The sequence below is a fragment of the Bos mutus genome, chromosome 23, assembly GCF_027580195.1.
Source record: "Bos mutus isolate GX-2022 chromosome 23, NWIPB_WYAK_1.1, whole genome shotgun sequence".
Taxonomy (NCBI): Eukaryota; Metazoa; Chordata; class Mammalia; order Artiodactyla; family Bovidae; genus Bos; species Bos mutus.
The window spans coordinates 26,039,486-26,060,705 of record NC_091639.1 but is presented as its reverse complement, the minus strand read 5'-3'; the positions used below and the strand labels follow the sequence as shown (position 1 = coordinate 26,060,705).

General features: G+C 38.0%; 1 protein-coding gene across 2 annotated transcripts in view; it reads right to left on the bottom strand.

Annotated features, from left to right (window-relative positions):
* The window catches only part of PKHD1 (PKHD1 ciliary IPT domain containing fibrocystin/polyductin), a 457,080-nt gene that overhangs the window by 37,193 nt on the left and 398,667 nt on the right, over positions 1-21,220 (bottom strand). For both annotated transcript variants that reach the window (XM_070360807.1, XM_070360808.1), the window contains 3 exons: positions 15,107-16,115; positions 4,168-4,303; positions 2,898-2,985 (listed from right to left, as the gene is read on the bottom strand). In XM_070360807.1, the coding sequence (XP_070216908.1) occupies positions 2,898-2,985; positions 4,168-4,303; positions 15,107-16,115 (1,233 nt within the window). The remainder of the gene's footprint in view (positions 1-2,897; positions 2,986-4,167; positions 4,304-15,106; positions 16,116-21,220) is intronic.

Sequence of the window (21,220 nt, the reverse complement as noted above, 5' to 3'; positions counted from 1 at the left end):
GATTACATGATTTATCAGGGAATGCTACTTGAATGTGATTCTATAAGGAATAGGGTTTTAAAATACCTTTTTAGTCCAAATTCCACCCCCACCCATTCCCACAACTATCCATCTCACCCCTAGCTATCTACACTAACAATTACATCATTAATGTTGACATTTTTAAAATATCAACGACATATTTTTTACATTGAGGATCTATAGTTAAATATCAAAGGATCTGAAGGACCTAAAATAATCATCTTTGAGTATATAAATCCACAGAGCTTCCCAGGTGGCATAGTGGTAAAGAACCCACCTGCCAATGCAGGAGATGTAAGAGATGTGGGTTTGATCCTTGGGTGGGGAAGATCCCCTGGAGGAAGAAATGGTAACCCACTCCAGTGTTCCTGCCTGGAAAATTTCATGGACAGATAAGCCGGACTGGCTACAGTCCACAGAGTTGCAAAGAGTTGGACATGACTGAGCACACACACAGCACACGTGTATAAACCCACTGTTTGGTTAACAGCTAATCTTTTTTTTTAACTGAAAAGGATTGACTGAGGTCAAAGCACATGAAGTTAAATTGCAGAACAAAAGGTTTAGGTTAAACATATAGATATGATTTTGTTGTTAATTTATTTTTCTGCAGGAAATACTTGAGTCAGGTGGTCTATGCCAAATAGTTTTGGCTCCATTTTCTCTGAAGTTAAGGAGAAATAATTCATGATGGTGTTGAGAGATACTCTCAATAATTGAAATAAACTGTTTGGTGACGTGGGTATTTCTATAAATAATTTTTTTCCTATTTCATGACATTCACACACACATAACATGTATGCATATTAGACACCCAGATCATTCCTCATATGTTCACACTGAATCTCCAAACAAGGACAATGTTGACAATACTGATCCAGGGGAGTCCGTTCACTTGAGCATGACTTGGTGTTAATACAAGAAAATAACAAGTGGTTTAACGCCTTATTCATTTTGCATGATCCAGTATGATTCTAAACAAGTCAGTGAGGATATCCTTGGGATAACTGAAAGAAAAGTAATGAAGAGTCTGGGGTAGTATGAGTCAGGAGTGGGGCACAGTAGAGAACAGAGGCTGAGTAAGGTACAGTGGATGAGTAGGTATGAGGTAGGGGTAAGGCATGGAGTCTAAGGTACTGGGTACAGACAGGTAATGTATGAAGGATGGCAAGGCACATATTTTACCTTGAAGAGGCGTGAGGATGAGCTTAGACTCAAAGCCAGGGTAGAGCAAGAAGTAACTGTAAAATCGGAGTCATTCTTGGAAACCAGCAATGTTGCAGATAGGCAAATGTTTAAATTGGTAAATGAGTCGTTTATAAGTTTGTAAAGGCATTACAGAACACTCAAACTAATATAAATGTCCTAACCTATATGGTGTCTAACTGCATTCTTCTGTGTGTGGATATCCAGTTTCCCCCAATACCATTTGCTGAAGAGACAGTTCTTTCTCCATTGTATATCCTTAATTCCTGTGCTGAATATCAGTTGGCCATATGTGAGTGGCTTTACTTCTCAGCTCTCTAGTCTGTTCCATTCGTTTATATGCCTGTCTTGAAGCCAGTATCATACTGTTTACTATAGTTTTGTAATATGCTTTAAATTAGGAAGTGGTGACTCTCATTTTGTTCTTATTTTTCAAGATCATTTTGGTTATTTAAGATCTTCTGCAGCTCCATAAAAATTCTAGAATTGCTTTTTTCTATTTCTATAAGAAATATTATTGAGATTTTGATAGAGATTAAATTGAATCTGTAGCTCTCTTTGGGTAGTATGGACACTTTAAGCAAAATTAGACAAGTGGGATTACTTCAAATTTAAAAGCTTCTGCATAGTTAACAGAATGAAAAGGCAACTTATAGCATGGGAGAAAATGTTTGCAAGTCATTTATCTGATAAGGTGTTAGTTTGCAAAATATATAAGAAATTCTTAAACCTCAGTAGCTTAAAAACTAATAACCCAATTAAAAAATAGGCTAAGACCTTGAACAGACATTTCTCCAAAGAAGATCTGTAAATATGCAATATGCACATGCAAATATGCAATATGCAAAGATGCTCAACATCACTAGTCATCAGGGAAAAACATATCAAAACCACAATGAGATGTCATCTCACAGCTAATAGGACAACTATTTTCAAAAAGGCCAAAAGACAGCAAATTTTGGTTTCTAGCAAGTTCTAGGAGAAATTAGAATTCTCAAGCACTTTTAATGATAATGCAAAATGGTGTAGCCTTTATGGAAAAGAGTACCAAGGTGCCTCACAAAATTAAAACTAAAAATACCACATGATCCAGCAGGCACAGTTCTGGGTATTTATCCAAAATAATAATAATAAAAAAAAAGCAGGATCTTAAAGAGGTATCCCCATATTTGTTTCAGTGCTATTTATATTAGCCAAGATGTGGAACACACACACACATACATAGGCTTCCCTGGTGGCTCAGATGGTAAAGAGTCTGCTTGCAATGCAGGAGACCCAAGTTTGATCCCTGGGTTGGGAAGACCCCCTGGAGAAGGGAATTCCATGGACAGAGGAGCCTGGAGAGCTGCACTCTATGTGGTTGAAAAGAGTCTGACATGACTGAGTGACTAACACTTTCACACACACACACCACACACACACACATATATGCTACAGGTATGACAAAAATGCTCACCATACTTGCGGGGCAGATGGCTCCTTAAACATTTCCTGTCAACCTTTTGCACTTTTTAGAAGACACTGGCATTGTACACTGGTGGTGGAATTTTTTTTTCTCCAAATTACCAAAGATACTGAGTATTAGTGACTTTGTTATGAATCCCCAGTGGTTGCAAACATTTTTGGGCAGATGTGTTTACAGCGGGTCTCCAAATGTCACAAGTACCTACCTCTCAGCACAGAATCTAATGTCCCTTCCAGGGAAACTGAAATGACCCATGGCTCTGACGGGGGCCCCAAGGACTCTACTCTCCGATTCTGGGGGAAAAAAAAGAAAGGAAAAATAGGACTCAGAAGAGAATTTTGTGAAGTTAACCGAAAAAGAAGAGGATTCAGACAGAATCTTTCATATAGCACACATTCATGAGAATAAGCAAAGGAAAAATAATAAATAAAATAATAAATAGTCTTTGTCATGTTAACAAGAATATATCAAATAATTTTATCATGAGAAGAGAGTTTATTTCAAGAAAATTTGGGGCAAGGCAGTGAAGAGGACAAAGGAAAGCTAAGTTTACAGAAAAGGAGACTGACACTGTTTGCTGAAGGTTAATAAGATAGGAAAGGGACTTCCCTGGCTGTCCAGTGGTTATGCAGTTCCACTTCAGGGGGCATGGGTTCCATGCCTGGTTGGGGAACTAAGATCTCACATGCCCCACAGTTGGGTCAAAAAATAATAAAATTTATTTTTAAAAAGTGTCAGTGGATCTTGTGGCTGGTAAGGTGCTTTAAAAAAAAAAAAAAAAAAAAACCTTAAGGAAGGAAACATTAGGAGAACAAAGCAGGAGAGCTGGGTAAGTGCCTGACCAGAGCAAAAGTGTGGACCTCAGTCCCATGGGCTTTGTCCCTCTACAAGCATGTCATGGGACGCATTTTTTTTTAAATTAAAGAGTGGAAAGTTGATTTAACTGTCATATTTCACTTCTTCCACCCATGACATTAGTAAATATAGAAAAGATAAAATCCAAGGACTTGGACACTGAAATTAGAATGAAGCATGCAGAAGCCTCTTATTGATACTGTACTTAACCACATACAGGAGAAATCACTTAAAATAACATAGAACTATAATGTAATGGCATAAATGCCTTCACCAGCATATGAAATGACTTCTGCAGATATAGATCCAGCACTTTGGGAAGGATAGATTTCTGAGAAGACACCTGAGACCTACTGTAAGAATTTGTTTGGAGTGAAAAAGTATTAGAATTCTACTCCTATCCATAATCATATTCTGGACTTTTTACAGAAAGTAGAAGGAAAGCAGGCTGTGCAATGGAAGGAAAATAATGAAAGCAGTTCGATGTTCTAAGTGCACCAACTGTCCCAGGGTGGGTGCTCTGTACACGTGTATTATGATGATGACGGAGTCTGACACATGCTCCGAATACAATATGGTACCCGGCTCCAAGTAAAGACTGTTACCTGTGCACAAAGTACCTGCTTATCCAGAAACACGAGCTGTGGTTGGACTGTGAGTTCTTTTCCCACTTCTCCATCTGAAGGCTGGACGAGGACTGAAAGACCATAAGGCCGAACATATATCAAGTTCCCAGTTTTGAAACTGCTTGTGTTTCTGCCACATGTTAAAAAAGAGAAGAGAATCCATGCCTCAGATTTTAGATATCATACCACTGTAGTAGCTGTTTTCCATGATACACCATTACTAGTGAAAAAGTTTGCCTTTGTTTCTAGAAACTAAATAATACACTGTATAGCAAACATGAACTTACAACCAAAGAATAATTATATATGTACTTTATATGTTCGCTTAGCCATAGGAAATGATGAAATAGGTGTGTGAGGGGTGGGGTGGGAGAACATATATTATGAACTTAGATTTAATCACAATTTATTAACTCCAAAAAATCTCAGTGAGGCATCATATCAGACTAAAACACTTAGAAGGTGGGGATATTTTATAAGTATGCTAATAAACCAGATTTCCCCAAAAAGGATCAGATTTTAGTGCTTTTCCACTTTCCACGGTATAAATACATTCATCCTGGCTGATTCTGTGGGTACCGAGATGATATCACCACAAAGAATTGGGAAGAGATGCCTGGGAACAGCCTCCCCACACAACTGCTTCACAAAGACTCAGTTCAGTTCAGTCACTCAGTTGTGTCTGACTCTTTGCAATCCCATGGACTGCAGCACACCAGGCTTTTCTGTCCATCACCAACTCCCAAGAGCTTGCTCAGACTCATGTCCATCAAGTTGGTGATGCCATCCAACCATCTCATCCTCTGTTGTCCCCTTCTCCTCCCACCTCCAATCTTTCCCAGCATCAGGGTCTTTTCAAATGAGTCAGCTCTTCGCATCAGGTGGCCAAAGTATTGGAGCTTCAGCTTCACCAGCAGTCCTTCCAATGAATATTCAGGACTGATTTCCTTAAGGATTGACTTGTTTGGTCTCCTTGCAGTCCAAGGGACTCTCAAGAGTCTTCTCCAACACCACAATTCAAAAGCATCAATTCTTTGGCGCTCAGCTTTCTTTATGGTCTAACTCTCACATCCATATACAACTACTGGAAAATCCGTAGCTTTGACTATATGGGCCTTTGTTGGCAAAGTAATATCTCTGCTTTTTAATATGCTGTCTAGGTTGGTCATAGCTTTTCTTCCAAGGAGCAAGGACTATCTCATTTAATCTCACAACAACCCTTTTGTATGCACAGTCTTCACAAGATGCTTGCACTAAATAGAATCAGTAACTGTAGAATTCATTGATTAATTGATTTCAATTGAATGAAGCCCTCAGGGAGAAAAATACTTATTTATAATTCATATACGCTGAGCACTTACCCGTACAGGTATTATTCTATGCATTCCACCTATAAAATCATTATCTTTAAAATGACACAGTGACAGACACTTTTATTTACCCATGAAGAAACTGAGGTCCAAAAAGACTTAAGTAGTTTGCCAAAGGTTTTTAAACTTTGGTTTGACCAAAGTTTAGAGCTATATTGTTTTTCAACTCTTTTGAGCACATTAATTGCTGATGTGACTTAGCAATAAAATGGAATAATTATAAATAAAATAGTTACATAATTCATGATATCTCAAAGCATCTTTTTCCCAGAGCTTTGGAATGTTTGAAGACCAAGGTAGCTTTATTAAATGAACATTATATGTCCCATTAAACCTATTGTGTATTACACATCAGAGGCATGCAATAGAGTTTTAACATTTAAATGGCGATATATAGACATCATTTATCACATACATTACTCTAGTATAGGATAATAGATTACTCTCAAAATATCCTAACTCAGGTCTAACAAGACTTTGATTTAAAAAAAAAAAAAAAGGTAGTCTACCCATTTCAATTAAATGCTTGTGAGTCAACTACTTTATTTCCTAATCTATTCTTTTTTCTTATGTGGGGAGATAAAATATTCATTTTACGTGGAGGATATATGTGAGGCAGAGGTGACAATTAGTCCTCAGAAGAGGAACAGCGGAAGAACAAATACAGAAGATCAAAAACTATTTAGTTTCCCTAGGGAACCATTTCCCTCTCCCTGGAGCATCCTGGAGAATGGGGGGTAGGGCGTGTGTGGTCCTACAAACCCCTTTGGTCACCTACCAGCCAAGACCATGACCATCACTCACTAGGAATTCAATATGCGCTAGTCTGATCATCATTTATTACTTTGCTTAGCCACAATGGGTAAGGGCCTTTAAAAAAAATTAAATCAGATTTTTTAAATCCACCTATTCATTCTATGGTCCCAGGTTATCGGAAAATTTTACACTATTCCCAAATTCTATTTCTTCCCTTGTCTTTCTTAAATGCTTTCTGATGCAGGACAGGATGCAGACAGGCTGTGTGGGTTAAAAAAGCCAAAAGACTCCATCCAAGAAAGATCCTGACATAAGTACACTGATGTCTAGAGACAGAGGGATGGGAACCAACTGCCTGAACACTTGCTAAAAGGCCTGTCCCTGACACATTTTTAAGTTTATTGTGAGCAAACATCTCTGATTAAATGTAAACAGCATCCCACTGGAGGTCAGAGACTTGCCGCTACAGCATATCCCAAGGTAATACCACTTTAAGCTTCACATAAACTCTTAAGCAGTTTCTAACCTAAAACCTGACCGTAGGTGGTACAGTTTTTTACGATATGTTATAATAGTGCAATAAATCTGTTAGCTTAAAATCGAATCTCCGTGGCCTTTTAGAGAAATCATCATTAAATGCAGGGTCTTGTTAATGATGCCATCGAAGTGAAATTGTTTAATCTGCTAGGGGGGTGAAAGGTCACCAAATGAATTTTTTATAATACATCAACTTGACACGCAATAGGGAAAACTGTAATAGATAAAAGCAAAGGAAAAGGGCACTGTCTTCTTCTGATAGGTCAATAGCAGCCAAGAGAGTCACTCATCCACTTTCCTTTCACGATGGGGCTCCTTTTGCATTTAATATGGACACCCAATTAATACCCCAGCACCACAGACAACCTCATTTTAGGTGACTTATAGCAATTTCTCCCCCTTCCCTGAAATGAAAGTGATCACAATACATCATAGCATTGTGCGAATTAACGTTAATTGATTCAAGTTACCAAGCAATGATGGGCCACTTATATAATCTAGGCGTTATTGGGTGCTAGAAGGGATGGAGGGAAGATTAGATTCCAGTGTCCGTTGCTGTGACGACGGGAGTCACCTGACGCCTTGTTAGACAGTTGTAAGGTTCTATTGCTGGCCCCAGTGGGGTCGTCAGTAAACTGGAGTGATGTCCAAACATCATTATACGCTGCTCCGATATTAAAGCAAAGGGATTAGCAACTTATTGCAAGCAACCTGGATTTGTCATTGTGCTGTCGTTATCCAATTTCCAACCACTAATGTGACTGTAGCCTGCAGGCAGAAGGACCTACAGCCAAACTTTAAAAAATGGGGGAGGAAAGTTCCCTCCAATCCACCCAGTTTTAACCACTATTTAACAGCTTCCAATACCAGTCAGGTATGTGGAAGAATTTTTTTCCCTTCAATTCTTTGGTGCAAGCTAAAAGAGAAAAACCAGGAAAACACAGAAATGCTCCAGTTCAGAGATTACCACTATTCACTTCAACTCTTGGTTTTTAATCTGCCAGATCTGAAACGCGTACCCTACAGAAGAGGGGACAGTCTCTATGTGCATGGTAAGCCGAGCAGACAAATAAATAAATCCTATTGGTGCAGGTTGGCTCTGGGAGGTGAGGGAGGTGAGGGCATTGAAAGTACTTCCTCACTTCCTCTTCAACCTCTGTCCCCTCAAAGTTACTGAGTCAGGTTCCTCTAGAAGAGTTCCATGTTTTGATTAAATGTTTAAGGATGTCCTGAGCATTTTTAATCATTCTTACTTTAAATGGGCTACATAGGGGCAGAATCTATAATACATGCTGTGAGGGAACTTCAATTACGAAGGAGTTTGTGAAATTCTGTACTCTCTAAGAAGAAAGCATGTCCACTCAATTCAGTGGACAAACATGTCCCTTCCACTATGTACAAATATTGTTCTAAGCACTGAGATATGCAGAGATAAATACACCATCACCTTGGTCCCTCAGGAGCATCCTTCCAAAGAGTCTGTAAGGCAAGGATGAGTTTCCTGGCGTCTTCAGAGCTGACACATACCATTTTATTTATATTTCATAGTCCGCATGCTCCCTATTAAACCTAGCTAAATGCCCTTAGCTGTCATCCACTCCTAAGAGGGAAAAAATTGTCTTATGATCTCATGTTTTCTTTCTGGTACTACAACGTAGTGATTCAAAACTCAGCACATTGTAAGCATCCAATACATGTTATCATAGTAACACTACGACCCGTCGGTACCCACCCTGCACTTCCTCTGCTCTGAGGTCATTAAATGCCTGTGGAGACCACCACCTATCTTGGACTGGCCAATCTCCAGTTCTGATGCACCCTAGAACATTTACCAAGTCCAAGCTCACTCTAGGATGATAGGCCAATGAATCAAGAGACAAGGTGTTGAGGCAAGGAAGAGACTTTAATCAGGGAGCTGGCAGACTGAGATGGCAGGCTAGTGCCTCAAAATAACCATCTTGGGGGTCTGGATGTCAGGTTCTTTTATAGATTAGAGATGAGGGGAGGTGAGAAAGCAAAATAAAAAGGCCATTAATCTTGCAAACATTTCCTAGAATGGCAAGCCTCAGGCAGGGGATGTGTTACTTTTTCCTTCCTGCCATCCACAGGTGGACAGTTTTCTGAATAAAGGCGCTTTCGTTTAAGTCAGGCAGAGGGGCAGGATTCTCTGAGGCAAACCATTCTGTATGATTAAATTAACTAAAGCAACAAAAAGCAAGTCAAAGAAACAGTTCCAACATGGAGTCAGAATTGGCTTCCTCCCTGCAACATAACTGGTACACTTACTGCTATGCTCTAACACTTAGTATTAAATTCTTATGGATCTGTGGAATTTTTCATTTCAAAATGAGATGTGAGTAACCCTAGGCATACATTGCCTTGTGCCAGGCGTATACAAAATAAACATGGCACATCTTTCAACAAGATCAATCAGGGGTCAACATCTAAGCATTTTAGTTGGAAAATCATTTAAAATGGTATTTTTTTTAATAAACCTAACATGACTATCTTATTTGAAATAGTGGAAATTCTGAATACATATTTTAAGATTATACACAAATATTCAAAATTTACTATTTGTAATAGGGTGCTGTAGCAGTCATAGTCTAAAGAGGAAAACAAACCACTTAACCTAAGCAGTACACTTCTTAGGTACTTGGGAACATGAAGAATAGTTAAGTTGAAGCCTTGACTAGCTAATGAATACTATAAAGACAAAATATACTAATTTTATGAAAAACTAATGGTTAAGCAGGTCCATACTGAATCAATGATTTCCTTGTAATAGATATAGAATAATGAGATTTTAATACACATACTCTTATTAGTAGTTATATAAATATTTATTTTCCCTATCTATTAATTTTAAAACATCTAGATTTCTTATAAGCCATATAATTTTCTGGACATAATAACTGTTCAATTAATGTTTGGGAAATTAAAAACCATTCAAATGTAAGTTTTCATGAGTCTTTACTATATTTAGCTACAACTTTACCATCTGCACACATCTTAAATTACTTTATTGTAAGTTAGTACAGTTCAATTTTGGGATTAGAACTACATGTACATATGAGTGGAAAACTACTGGATGCAGATAAGTCAACAGAAATAATGGATTAAAATTAACCTCCTGTTTATAAGGAAGATAGCAGAAAAAATATAAACTGCAGAAGTAGAATCAAAGATTTAGTGGTCTGGGGCTATTTAGTATAAGAACAAGGGTCCCTAAGGGCATCACTGCAGAAACAGGGCTGTGAAATAAATGACAGCCTTAATGATGACCATGAATCATCAATAAAAATGTGATAGGTCTACATTATTTTCCATTTAATAAGACTGGATAATATATGTATTCTTTTTTGTTCAAGAGATGAAGTCTTTTTAAAAATGTAGTGATAAAAAACAATTTTTAATTGAATGAAAAGTTTACTTATGCAGAGCATCTCATTTCCCCACAAAGCCACATATATAAAATACCATTATGATAATTTTGCCACCCACCTCACTCAACAAAGCAGTGAATTTGTATTGCAGTAAAGAGAAGAAATGGTGCAGAAACACCCCTTAATGGCAAAGCTGTGGTTTTGCCAGGAGGAGGGAAAGAGACAGACTGGCAGAGCGGGTATCCTTTCCAGGATGAGCATTCTGCCAGTCTTGAGAAGAACACCCTCCTATAATGACAGGAAGATTCTGTCCTTGCATACTCCAAACAGCTGTTTCCCAGAAAGCAGGGGCCCAGGGGGCAGGGAGAGGCTGCACAAAAGAAGACGCTAAATGAGCCTGGGTGTCACCAATAGACTAGTGTCACCAACTGCCTCTCCTAATTTCCTTGTCTATTCTAGTCAGTTTGATAAAGGACTTCTTTTACAGAATGAGAAAACTTAAAAAGCTACTAATGTGATGGATACAAAAACACACAGATACACACAGCCACAGAACCATGTTCACCGTCCCTGTAGCTGATTTTAGGGCCCAAGGTTCATGGCAATATCATAAACAGAGAGCTTTATGTGAGATAGCATATTAGTTTTCTATGGCTGTGGAAAATAACTCCACAAATTTTCGTGGTTTTTAAAATGTCACAAATTTATGATCTTCAGGTTGTGGGTCAAGAGTTCAGACAGGCTTGGCTCTGATCTCTGCCTAAGAATCCACTTCCAAACTCATTCTGATTGTTCACAGAATTCATTTCCTTGTAGCCATGGAATAGAGGTCCCTGTTTCCTTGCCGGCCATCGGCCAAGGTCCACTTTCTACTTATAAAGTCGGTCTGATTTTTTTTTCTTGTGTGGTGCTTTCCATCCTAAAAGCAGTGACACTTAAATTCCTTCTCACACTTCAAATCTTTTTGCTTTCCTCTTCTGCTTTATTCTGCTACAGCAGGAGAAAACTCTCCTCCCTTCAGGGCTCCTGTGTTAAAACGGGCCCACCTTGATAATCCTGGGTATTCTATCTTAAGGCCAACTGTGCCACATAACATAGTGTGTTCATGGAAATGCTATGTGATCATATCCATAGGTTCCCAGGACTAGGACTGTAATTTCAGAAATTCTGCCAACCACAAATAGCTTTAGCATTTCAATAGCTAAACTTCCAGACAAGATACAGATATGTATGTCATATGACAAAACACATTACTTAGAGGTTGTTTTTTTTTGTTGTTGTGGCTGTTAATGAAGCAGGAGAAAGGTGGGGAAAAGAAAAGACAAGAGGGAAAGAAATTTAAGACAGCAAAAATCAACTTTCTACTGCCAGTATTCCAGATAAAAGGTAGAATATAAAAATAAGACACCAGTGGGAAACCCCAAGTTTAAAAAGGGCAGGTTGAATATACGTTTATCTCTGTTTCCTCTACTCCACTGAAATTACTTAAAAGAACAAAAGTGAATAAAAATGGTGTAAATCCACAAGGATGAAGAAGGCAGGAGAGGAGAAAGCAACCAACAATAAAGGGTAACAAAGTTTTGGAAGATGGAAAACAGGCTCATGGAACTGACTTAGCCATGTGGAAGACACTTAAATCTAGATGCCTCTAGAGGAGGATAAAGATCAGGAGAGGCCAATTCACTGTGTATTATTTAATTAAAAAATAGCACTCCATTTCTCCCCACAAGGCAGAAGTTGATAGCTTTTTGGAATTAGGTAGGACTCCTCTTGGTAAGTAAATGTCTGATATGCCCTCAATTTGTTGAAATACATGCAACCCCATTAAATTAACAAGAGTGAATCTTTCACGAACATCCTAAATGTTTCCACTATTTAGGAAAGGTCTATGTCCTCAGACTAATTTCTGCAATCTCAAGGTCAAGTCACTAGCTTGTCAATGAGTGAGTTCAGTGGAAGTCCCAGTTGACTCTGATCAAAGCTGAAAGAAACAGGGCTGGCCCTGGGACCTGCACAAGGCTTCAGGGTTGTTTACCATACTGTGCAATTCTTAGGACCATGGGAAAACTTGCTAGTTCTCATTAGATCCCTTAGGACGTGGCATTTCTTATTCTGCAGCAATTTATTCAGATATACTTCAGAAGCAGTCTTTCCTTAGCTTCAGAACATTTTTATTTTGCCTTATGTCTTGGAAACATCTCTTAAAACACTAAAGAAACTGAAAGAGATGGGGAATAGAATGCAACCAACAGAAAACTGATGTTATAAAATACATGTTCAGTAGTTTCTTATTAAATCAGAAATATCTGAGTCAAATGTGAAAGCATGATGTCTCTGATGGATGCTGGGCAATAAAAGTAATCTTTTCTCTGAAGCTTGTGATGCGATGATGTTCCCTCACACATATGTACCCATACCTGCACTTGGGCTGGGTCCATACTGTTTCCTGGGTTTCCTCTGCTTTACCTCTATTGTTTCTACTCTTTGACTTTACTCTCTTTTTAGTTAAAAGCTAAATATTTACCGAGTCTTTTTTATATAATATACAAACCAGTCATTTTGGAAGGATGACCTATTGAAAGCTCAGTACCATAAAATCTAAATAAAATTTAGCAGTGACCTGGTCCTAGAACTTCTTAGTCACCCATCCATAGAATATGATCATAAGAACTCAGTGGGATCTAAATGAAATTGGGCTAAAGAAGATATATTTAAACATAAGCCAAGATACAGTAGCATCACTTTTTTCAGATTCCTGATTTTTATATCATCATGCATAATATGATTATGTCAACAACAAGATGAAGGGTTGGTGCCTGATAAAATATCCAAGATTTAATAGATTTTGAGCAATTATGCAATTAGGAGTACTTTTTAATTCTAAGCTAGCAATTTCCAAAGCCCTTCAAATAAACCAGAATCCAAAAAAAAAAAAAAAATTGCTTGAGTTTTCTTGTTATTTCTTCCATATAAGAAAGAGGAACACCAAATACAGGTAAAATATGATACAAAAACGCTAACTAATTTTTCATTTGTTTATATTGCTTTGTGTATAAAAAGGCAGTCAGTGTATTTCTTGAATACTCCTTAAAATGTAAAGGTGCATCTTTTTGTTTTCCTTTTTATTTTATAAACAATCCCACATGTACTAAAGACAGCTGTACAAAAGCAATTAATATCCATTAAATACTAATTATTTATTTATTGTAACTACCACAAATGTAGTGAAAAAGCAGCAACAAAAAATCTTTTAATAAAAGAATATGAATGCTCTAAAATTTCATTGAGTTATATTGTTCAGAATAATTGTATCTATTTCAGGGACCCAATATCAACTGTATCAACTCAACATGTGCATGAGTTTCAGCTTATTTTTTCAGTGGTGGTAGCAAACTGGCAGGGAATCTATATGCTTGACTCTCTTGAGTACTCTCTAACCTCACAGCATGCATGTGTGAGATGGTTAGTTTATATATATTTCCCAAGCATTATGACAATTTCATATTGTCTCTCAGTCTGCGGTATCATCTCTGGTTCTTTTGTATCTGCTAAAAATGGAGCTTGGGACTGTAATAGTCTTGACCTCGTGACAGATGTCTTAGGTAAACTTGGACTGGACAATTCATCTCTTGGGTATCATAACATATAAATTTGAGAGTAATTTATATCTACCTTCCCTTATTATATACTTCATGTAATTCTTCATTTACTAGGCTCAGGGAGATATTCAGGTAGATTTACTTCTGAAATATGTAGTAAACATCGATCTGGTAAAGAATTTCAAAATACAAGCTTATAGAGTCAGAATAACATAGCAAAAAGGATATTACAGATCTTACACAGATCTGTGCCATAAACATAGTTGGCAGCAATTATGATCTTCCCTCACACAATTTGACATCTTTGCAGGGATTTATAATCCTGTGAACTGAAAATCACTCAGTCGTGTCCAACTCTTTGTGACCCCATGGACTGTACAGTCCATGGAATTCTCCAGGCCAAAATACTGGAGTGGGTAGCCTTTCCCTTCTCCAGCAGATCTTCCTAACCCAGGAATTGAAACCAGGCCTCCCACACTGCAGGAAGATTTTTTACCAGCTGAGCCACAAGGAAAGCCCAAACAAGTGAAAGCAGCTCAGTCGTGTCCAACTCTTTGTGACCCCACGGACTGTACAGTCCATGGAACTCTCTAGGCCAGAATACTGGAGTGGGTAGCCTTTCCCTTCTCCAGGGGATCTTCCTAACCCAGGGATTGAACCCAGGTCTCCCACTTTGCAGGTGGATTCTTTACCAGCTAAGCCACAAGGGAAGCCCTTTATAATCCTAGGTTGAATAAAACCCAAACAGAATCACTGTTTTAAATTAGTAAACTCCTAGTCATCTTTCCAAAATGTTCCTAGATATAAGGCCATTCCTCAGTCCCTACAGGCAGGATTTTTATCAGCCCCATGGGTATTCATGGGTTTTAACTCACGGCTGTATGAAATTGTGATAGTGTTTTTGTCCCATAAGGCAAAGATCATATCTGTTTCACTTTAGCAACCCCAGAATCTAGCCACTGCTAAAATGCATCACATGATAAATGAATGAATAAACAAGTTGAAAACAAGTTGCCTTAGAAAAATCTGTCTACGCTTAAGATTTAAAGTACAAAAATATTAATATAACATCCCCACTTACCTAGGAAATAGAATAACCACAAAGACTCTAGATTTAATCACAAATTTTAAAATTGAGAATTTAAGTCTATAAATAGCTCTTGGCATTTTTATTCTTATCTTAAAAAGCAGACAGTTTACGTAATTCAGTGTAAATAGACTGACATTTGCAATATGTATCAAAGAAATCAGCTCATATTTAGATGTTATTATAATTAGTACTTACCCATAGCCGATGATTCCCTTTGATTGAGTCACGAGTAAGGCCCCAATAGTCATATTCAGGACACTTTCTAGTAATCCAGTCTGCTGAGCAATGATAACCTGGTGAGCCAAATTCTGTAATTTGTTACTTGATAAAGATGGAGTCAGTCCAGCGTTCCTTACTGTTGGCAGATCACCAATTTCAATGACCATCACTTTTGAGATCATTTCCATGGTGGGTAGGTCTCTATATGAGCTCATTTCTACCATGAGAGGTCTACGCTGACCTACTCGGTCATGACTGGTACAAGTCACAGTTGGGCAATTGCGCTTTCTCTTTGCTCTACTATCAGCCATGGCCTTTAAGGTTGCTTCATTTCCAGGCATCTGATGAATAAATCTGATTTGATCTTGGTTAATCTGCAAGAAGACAGTTAGTCTTTCAAGGATCACGATTTCCCAGCCTTTTTCTAGAACTGAAAACATCACATTGAGGGCCAAATGAATGGAAACACTTGACCGTATTTCAATGGGCTTCTCTCCTTGTAGGACAACATACAAGAGGTTATCTGTGATGCTGAAATAGTTGGAGCCAATAGACTCATTCAACAGTGAGGAAGTTGAATGAACTGGAGTAGGTGGAATGAATCTGTCTCCTGAGAAAACATATGGGCTCTGGAGTTCATGGTAGAATACAGCCAGGAGGAGCTTAGAGGTATTTTTGTTCCCCAATAGAAAAAAATGCAAAACATCAGGAGTCTGATCCACAAAGCAGACCTTGGTGATTTTCCTGGTGGGCACAATGGAATAGAAAGCAGATACCGACCTTGAAATGGAGCAGGGAGCACTGGCATTTATGCTACTAAAGGTGTCAACAAAACTGCTAGTCACAGATACAACTGGATACAACTTCTGCATTGCCCAAGTGGTATCAGCACTGTCGAGAATTAAGATCACTGGGTCAGTCTGTTTGCAGATATAGCCATTTATCAGGGGTCGGTAGGTGCATTTCTGCTCTTCTCTAAATGTACCTATAAAATAAAGGGAAAAAAAAGTGACTTAAGAACTACAGTCTCCCAAAGATGATTTCCAATCCATCACGCTCACCATCACCTGTAACCTCAGGAAACATTTACTGAATATTCAAGTGTACTAGATACTGAGAATGCAACAAAGTCTTGGGAAAAACATGGAAAGATACATATATTAAATAACAGGTCCTACAGCTTAGTGGGTAAAGAATCCTCCTGCAGTGCAGGAGACAGAGGAGATGCAGGTTCAAAACCTGGGTCGGGAAGATTCCCTGGAGGAGGAAATGGCAACCCACTTCAGTATTCTTGCCCGGAAAATCCTATGGATAGAGGAGTCTGGCAGGCTATACAGTGCATGGGGCCGCAAAGAGTTGGACATGACTGAGCAAGCGGCATGCAGTATAATTTAAATGCATATGTTACATAAAATGTTATTTAAAGTTAATAATGTATATAATAGCTAAATGGTAAAAGTAAAGCAAAGTAATTAAGAAAAAGGAATAATCACTAAGGCCTCCAAAAATGGAAAAACAATAGATGAGAAGCAGGTAATAATATTTGAGTCAATGGGAAATAGGTAGATAGATTGAGGTGGCTGGGACAGAAATTTTATGGGAAGTATATTAAAATTGCAAAGGTATATTGTGACCAGATTGTGAAAGAGTTTGGATGTCAGACTATATCATTTTATCAAACTTTTTTTTATCGCTAACATGAAGAAAAAAGAAATACAGAAGGAGGAAAAGAAGAAAGTAGTAATTTGGGAGTGTTGACATTAAATAGAGCTCAACTCCCTGGTGGCTCAGAGGGTAAAGAATCTACCTGCAATGCGGGAGACCTGGCTTCAATCCCTGGGTTGGAAAGATCCCCTGGAGGAGGGTATGGCAACCCATTCCAGTATTCTTTCCTGGAGAATTCCATGCACAGTGGAGCCTGGTGGGCTACAGTCCATAGGGTCACAGAGAGTCAGACACAACTGAGCGACTTAGCAGAGCATAACTTGAGTATGATTGCACGTGATGAAAGCATTTGAAGAGACAGCATTATTCACTATTCCCACCACTCCTAATATTTCTATGAGCCTAGAGTTTTTGTTCTGAATTCAAAAGTATATTTTATCTTCTAACAAAGAGTTCCTCTGACTTCAACTTAATAGTCACAAAAATGTATTGTTTCCTACATGTTTTAACTTGCCCTAGTGCATATTCATCTAAATAGCCTAAAGATTAAAACCAAAAAAAAAAACCCCAAATTATTACTAATGCAGGATGTACAGGGAACCTGTATAGCAAAGATTTACTGTAATAACATATAATGGAAAACAATTTCAAAAAATATATGTGTATATGTATAACTGAATCACCTTGCTGTGCACATGAAACATTGTAAGTCAACTATACTTCAATAAAATATATATATATATATATAAAGAAAAATAAGTATAACAGCAAAATTCAATGAAACCAACAACAAACAAACAAAAAACTTGGATGAAATAAGCCTAATTCTTGAAAACTGACACAAAACTGAAAATTCTAATTGTTCCACCTCTTAAACAAATTGAATTTGCTAAATTAAATGTCAAATTATTAATTTATGTATAGATTTAATTGTAAAAATTTTTAAATGGTCACCATTACATAGAGTGTGTTTGACTTATCTTCAAAAACATGGAAAAAGTATTAAGAAAATTAACTAATTGTATGACCTTAATAATCATGGAAGTTCTTCTTTGAGACTATGATACACTGATCTCTACTACTGTTATCCCCTTTTCAAACGGGACATTTAGGTAGCCTTCCCTCGTGGAAGATCTTTGAATCACTCCAGTTCCTCTTTTCTAAACCTACTGCTTACTTTCCTTCTTTTTAAACATTTTTTTCAGCCATGCTGATGCCATTGATGAATTGTTTACATTCTATCGAGCTTCGTGGATCTCTGACTTTTTTCTTTCTGCTTCTCATCCAGCAGTTACAAGGTATTTAAAAGTTACCTCTGTATATTGCTAAATTCTTGGAATTGTCCCTGAACAAAATAGTCTCTTAGTTGATATGATTTTCAATCATTCTCTGCTACTAATTATATGTACTTTGATAAATTACATAAACACTAGGAACCAATGTTCTTAAGGGGTCATTTCTCAAGGCCTAAGACTGTATCTCATATTTCAGTTATCATAGGGCTTACTTAACATCCTGCGTCAAACACAGTAGAAACTCATTAACGTGTATTAGTTGATTGATACATAATGTCCTTTTCAAAACTCCTACTCTTCAAATAATTTATCTAGTTATAAGGTTATTATTCTGTAACTTGAATACAGTTTAAACCAACTCATCACAATAACGGAGTATACCACAAAAGTGTATTGAGAGAATTGTCCCTTGAATTAATGTTAATATTTGATAGCTCAATATCATGAGAGATCCAATTATTTCACATGAAACCTTAAGAGTGGAATTACAGTCGATGATAAGAATCTTCTGTTCTTGAATCAGGTAACTGATTTGTCCACAAAATAATTTCTGTTATGACAAAGCATTTTTCCCAGCTTGTTCACTAATTCATTAAACAGGTGGAGGAAGGGCGTAAAGGCTTGGATAAGCCTATAAATGAAATCAGGGAAGACGTGTTCTGGAGACATCTCCAGAAGGTGCCAGTAGGTAGTATGTAGTGGTAGACCTGGGATAATGTCTGGGGCAAGCAGGAATCTTAAGGAAAACACATCGCATCTTTATACTCTGGCATGGAGTATATACAGTGGCATGGAAACTATCAGAGGGGTCCTGAAGGTTTGCATACAATTTTGTCAACGGGAGACTCTGCTTAGTTGATTCAACAGGTTTTAGATGGTGGCTTTTCCATGGTTGTTGCAAATAATCTATAATGTTTCCTTGGGAGAGTTTCAGATAAAGAAATATCTGACAGGAAGTCCATAGACTCATAAGAGTGGTACCGGAAGTGGGACAGAATCAAACAGGGACTAGAATGCCAAATGGTAGAAATGGCCCCACTTCAAAGATACCTCTAAGCTATAAGGCTGGTGATTCGTCCTTCTTTCTTTCCTCCCTCCATCCCTTATTTTCTTCCCTTCTTCTTTTCCTAACCACCTTTACCTAAAACTTATTGGCAAGTTTAATTATTCATAGTTTATAGACAGTAAAACTGACTCACAGAAATTATGATTCACACAATTACTTAGTAACAGTCGTGAGAAGAAGAACGTCTTTAAACTTCTACCTAAGCTTTTGGCAAAATAGAATGGAATCCAAATCATTCATTTGGGGATTGTATTTAGATGTGGTGTCAGCTGGGATGATTAACCCTTTAGGAGGCATATCGGGTGGCCAGGAGTTCTCTTTACACCGTCTATTGACAGAAAGGTTTTTGGTTCTCTTTACACAGCCTGTTGACAGAGAGATTTTTGGTTATTTGTGAAATCATGCATTTGTTGAGATTGCATTTGCTTTTTTCATATTACCGCTTGACCTGTAAAAAATTTTAGCATCCCTCAAGTATGAACATAGAGCCACAAATTTAACAAAGGCAACAGCCTAAAGATTATTGGCAAGTAAGTTTTAGTTTTATAGCCAAACTTGGAATCTTGGTGTTCATAAATGAGAAATTTCATTTTTATTTCTCCAAAACTTACCAATGACTAAAAGATGGTGGTTTATCAGTAGTTCACCACCCATTTTCCTATCTCATCTTCAGAATTAATCAATTCCAGTATTTTATTTTTGAGATGAGGCAAAAAATCAAGCACAGGAAAGCACCAGGGTTCCAAAGCTGCTAAGTGGATGTAGGTCTTTTTATTAAAATGGAGTATGATATAATTTCTTTACAGTGTTGTATTTGTTTCTGCTATATAATGAAGAGTGAATTGGCTGTAAGTATACATAATTCCCCTCCCTCCTGCACCTCCCTTCCATCTCTCCCGTCCCACCCATCTAAGTTATCACAGAGCACCAAGCTGCGCTCCCTGTGCTGTAGAGCACATTCCCACTAACTTCATTGTGGGAGAGAACTGACATGAACCCCTTAGAGAAGAGCATGCATACAGCCAGATGCAGTCACATCCCCTCCAGCACTCACAGGGACAGTCCAGCTCCCTTTCTAAATAGCATTCCATCTTTTCTTTCCCTGGGTTTCTCTCTCCTGCCTCTTTCCATTAGTGAAGGATTTCATTTTGAGTGATGATTCTCTTTCTCACTTGTTTTTGTCTGTTCTTTTCCCACTTCTCCAAATGGCCTTATCTGCCAGTCACAATTTTTGTGGTCTGCAATTCTGATCACTTTTAAATGAAACCCATGCTGGCTTTGGTAATCATAATGTCATTTACAATTTACCACTAAACACGTTTATTCGGTTAGTAGCACGCTGGAGAAAGAGAACTCCATATGAACTCACCGTGAAAGGCCTAATCTGATTATTTCCTCATGAAAATCCAGGCAGGGGTGCTTGTAAGAAAGGCTAAGAGAAGAAGGGTGAAAAAAAAAAACCAAGGTCTGTCCACAGCTGACTTTCATAATCAATGTGAATAGATAAAGTGACCCAGTCTGTCAGGGGCAGCCAAACAGTCACCCCAGGGCATTCCTCTCCAGAAGGCAAGAATGGACAGGACTTAATAAATGCCGAGTGACCAGTGAGTGTCGGCTCAGCATCTGCTATTGCATTCAAGATGGACAAGACCGGTGATCAAGTCCAGAAGCTCCCCTCTAAGTGGAAAAAATTAGAATGAAGCAGGTTGTACATGTGTGTGCAGGTGTGCACACAAGCACTTGTTTTGTGTGTACTCTAACATCCTAAAACACACTACATACAACATACTCTGTCCACCTTTCCCTAGACTGGAAACCATAGACGGGAAAACCTAGAAAGGAAGGGTATTAGGTATGCCAGGCAGAGGAAGAGGCAGAGGAGAAAGTGGGTGAGTATGTATGTGAGTGTGTGTGTATGTGTGTGTGTGCACGCACAAGCGCATGTGCACACACACACACTCAGGTTGCTCCCAGGGTTCTAACAAATATTAACTTTGTGTCAATATTTGTCCTTCCTGTCGTGAAATGAGGATTTTCCACCTCATTTCACGTTTGAAAAGAAAA